This window comes from Vigna umbellata, chromosome 5, assembly GCF_029865625.1.
Source record: "Vigna umbellata cultivar VRB3 chromosome 5, Vumbellata_1.0, whole genome shotgun sequence".
NCBI lineage: Eukaryota > Viridiplantae > Streptophyta > Magnoliopsida > Fabales > Fabaceae > Vigna > Vigna umbellata.
Window position 1 is genome coordinate 60543408 of NC_142169.1, and position 4324 is coordinate 60547731.

Below are 4324 nucleotides of genomic sequence, written 5' to 3' on the forward strand. Positions count from 1 at the left end.
ACATCCGTTTACCCTTCAACGGATGTCGATATCTATCGACAAATTTCGAGATTCGTTTAAGTGTTCTACGGATATCCCATATTTGTTTCAGGGTACCGAACTCTGCATTCACGCCCGGGAACCTTATGCTTGGCACCGCCGCTAGACCACCTTCGACCACCACAATAGCACAATTAGAAAGGACAAGAAGCAAGCGAAATCTGATTTTTGTGGGAGTACTTGGATGTGAGGATGCATTTATCCAGTAGGTGGATGTTGGTGAAGGTAAATACGTTTTAACCACCACGAATTAAATATTTTACAGAAGTAAAAGAAGAATGAAGAAGTGTAAAGAATAGTATGTGGTAGTGGAGGGAGTAAAACTCAATATAGACCTTATATTGTTGTAATAAGTGACTATTTGTCTCTTACTTTCTTTACATTTTTTAAATCTGAAAAATAAACAAAAGTTGTTTTTGCTATTGAGTAAAAACAAAATGCAGTGGTTTTGATCCTAAATCTGGAAAAGTATAATTGTTACTTTCAATATTTTGAAACTTTATCTACCACAGTTTTATTTTTAAAAAATATTTTCAAAAAAAGTTTTAAATTATCTTAAATCTTAATTTTTAAATAATACGACATTGTTAAGTGTGATAGAAATGTTAATAAATTTAATTAAGAAGATTACATCAAACATCAAACTTAAATAACAAAACAGAATTAGTTGAACGAGGAAATAATAAAAATACAACATTTTTGTTTAAAAACCGATAGGATAATACAATTATATATCTACCTTATGTTTTTCTTCTTTTACTTATACAGAGTTTAAAAACATATTACTGATCAAAAGGACAATTATGAATGATTGTGTTTAGCACATAATTTTCTTCTTTTACCATGTTTAGCAAAATAGAATTAATAATTAAGGTGTCTGTGTGTGGAGCCTTGCAAACAAATGAAAGGCAGGCATAACCAAACTCAATTATTCCCATTTTTATGACACCATCCATGACGTCACCACCCGACAACCAGCGAAAATCCAACCATCAGAATCTCTCACACGTGGGATCATATCCACCGCCCGATGTCCCTGCAAGACACCACACTCTCATCATATATCACCAAAACCTTATTCCAGACACTCCCTCTTTCCTTCAATTCAATTCAATTCTCCTCCCCACACATCAAACATAGTATTTAGGTTTCTGCACCCAATCAAACGCACTCTGTTCCGACATCAACTAACTCTGAACTCCCAACTTCTTCGTGTCGTCGTTAATTCCGAATTAATTAATTAATTAACTAATTAATTAGTTAATTGATGACCACTGCTATGGAGGTAGAGCGTGACAAGTACAAGATGATCGATTTCGAAGAAACCGAGTTGCGACTCGGGTTGCCGCTGAGTTCAAACGACAGCGATTCCACGCTCATCAGAAACACTTCCGGTTGTTCCTTTACCGGGAAGAGAGGGTTTTCCGATACAAGCAGCGGTAGCGTGGATTTGAAGCTTAACCTTTCCTCAACCTCAAACAATGTCTCCGCCTCTTCCTCTTCTGACATGGCCAAAGAGAACAACGCTTCTGCAGCTGCTAACATCACCACACCTCCTTCTCCTGCTCCTGTCAAGGACCCAGCAAAGCCACCTGCAAAGTAAGCTTCTCCTCTCCTTCCTTTTCAATCACCGATCCGAATCATGCAAAATTATTGTACGGTATGGAATAACATGAACTGAATTGAACGAATCACAGTTTTTATGTAACATGCTGTTATTTCTTTTACTGCATGCTACTGGGAATGATTTCTCGCGCTACATAACAGTTTTTTTTTTTGCCCTTTTTGTTACTGCTTTGATTATTGTATGCTTGTGCTTAATTAATGCATGTGGAAGATAATAACAAAAGGTATTTCGTTTGGCAGTGGTGGTTCTCAATAATGGTAAGACAGATAATGATTATTGTATGCCTGTGCTTAATTATTGCCTAACTCTGTGATGGAACTCGCTACGGAAAGTCTGAGATTTTGTTCCGTTAATCTGAGATAAAGAATAGAGAAGGTAACTTATGCCTTGTTTAGAATTTTCCAAGGAATTTTTTTTGGTTTAACATCCCTTTTGGTTTATGTGATGAAATGAAAGTGTTGATTGTGAAATTGTGTAGAAGGTAATTGATAATGATATAGAGATTAGAAATTAGGTTATGATGAATTAGGGTGTTGTTTGCAGTTTGGGTTTTGGTAGTTGGAGTGAAAGTAAAAAGGGAAGTGTATATGCAATTAATTAGGTTAGTGATATGGGTTGGAGGAAAGGGAAAGTGTCGTGGAGATGTTAAGCAAGAAAAAGTAAAGGGTGATGGAGGAGAAGAGGAGGCCGAAGTTTGGGTGGATTGCTTTTGCGGATGGCATGGTTCGTTGTCGGGTAGACAGAGGAAAAAGACAGGACACATGGAATCTTACCTTTTCTCAACCACCCAACAATTTCTCACTCAAACCAGCAAAGGCCAAAAAGGAAAAGGATAGTCCACGCCCCTGTCCCATCGCCTAACATTAATATTAATTCCAAAAGCATGTGCCCAACACAATCAATTATTATACCCTCCCAACTTACCCATCATCATACTTTTTATTATTATTATTAAATTAAAACCATATTATTCAATTCAAAGTTTCAACCCACACGCCTCTCAACAACTGTTTCCGTGCCTTGACCGTCAAATTATGCAGCTTGCGGAGTTATAATAATACGGTTTAACTGTGGTTAATTTTCAGGGCACAAGTGGTAGGTTGGCCTCCTGTGAGATCATTCAGAAAGAACATCGTGAACAATGTTCAAAAGGGCAACAACAGCAGCAACAAAGAGGGGGTAAAAGGTGGCGCAAGTAGCAGCAGCAGTGGGAACACAGGAGCAGCTTTTGTTAAGGTGAGCATGGACGGTGCTCCTTATCTACGTAAGGTAGATTTGAAGGTGTACAAGAGCTACCAAGAGCTGTCGGATTCCCTTGCAAAAATGTTCAGTTCATTCACCATTGACAAGTGTGGATCCCAAGGCATGAAAGACTTCATGAACGAGACCAAATTGATTGATTTTCTCAACGGCTCTGATTACGTTCCCACCTACGAAGACAAAGATGGAGACTGGATGCTCGTCGGTGACGTACCCTGGGAGTGAGTTTTTCCATTCTCATTATTTTATTTACCATGATTGTATTTTGTACTTTGTACATGTCTATGTTTGTCTAACCAAACATTATTATCTCACAGAATGTTCGTGGAATCCTGCAAGCGTCTGCGTATAATGAAAGGATCTGAGGCAATCGGGCTAGGTTAGTCAGTGATCTTATTAGTCAAGTTTTAAAACCACCACAGAAAATCTTATCTTATCTTCATTAATTGTTTAATTACTTGTCGAATTGACAGCACCGAGAGCAGTGGAAAAGTGCAGGAACAGAAGCTAGAGTTGAATGTGTACATTAACTCCATGTTCCAGAACAATGTGCTGTTTTTGGTTGGTATCCATGGGAAGCATCGATGCTGATTATAATTAATTTGTGGAGCAAGGAGTTGTCTAATTAATATAGGAGGCAAGTTGTTGTTATGTATAATGTGTCGGTACCATTTTTTAGAAATAATTTTCTTGTATATGTATTGTGTATTTTATATATATATGAGAAAAATAGTTGGAACTCAGGGACAAGAAATAATGGAATATGTCTATATGGGCCCGTTTTGTTTCTACGTACAAAACATAACAATGTCTACCTTGGTGTGCCTGTCTAATATAATAAGATCAGTGTCTCTACGTTTACAGTTGTACATACGTAGTTACACACACACACACACGTATATATATATATATATATATATATATATATATATATATATATATATATATACACTTTATTAATTAATTTATTTATTTGTGGAGAAGGTGATAAAGTGGGGCAGATTGGATCATGTGCTTAAGGGCTTCAGTATTTATTTCACATGTTCCTGTGGCCTTGCTTCACTGTCTCATATCTGTCTCGACGTCTCTTCAATTCCAAAGCCATAAATTTAGTAATTTCATTTGAAAGTTTATAATTTCTAAAGTAGTTAAAATGATATAGAAAATTGAAGTTAGTGTAGGTATGAGTAGAAATAAAATTCAAAGCGTAGGAAAGTGCAGGAACAGTGTCATGTTGAAGTTCCAGCTGGGTTGACCCGCGAATCAAATTGAATGCGACCGCCAACCCGTTTTCCGTGTCATTTTCATGAAATAGTATTAAGGAATGAAGACTTTAATCTAAATCTATTTGATCAAGTTTTAAATTCAAATCTAAATATTTGGATTAAATTTTAAATC

The 4324-nt window shown here is 36.5% G+C and overlaps 1 protein-coding gene across 1 annotated transcript; it reads left to right on the plus strand.

Moving 5' to 3' along the window:
• The first annotated feature begins 1114 nt into the window (after window positions 1-1114).
• On the plus strand, window positions 1115-3795 carry IAA16 (indoleacetic acid-induced protein 16). Its single transcript, XM_047291516.2, has 4 exons — window positions 1115-1638; window positions 2752-3147; window positions 3244-3305; window positions 3400-3795. The coding sequence occupies exons 1-4, from the start codon at window positions 1307-1309 to the stop codon at window positions 3435-3437; spliced, it is 828 nt and encodes a 275-aa protein (XP_047147472.2). The 5' UTR covers window positions 1115-1306; the 3' UTR covers window positions 3438-3795.
• Window positions 3796-4324: the final 529 nt, after the last annotated feature.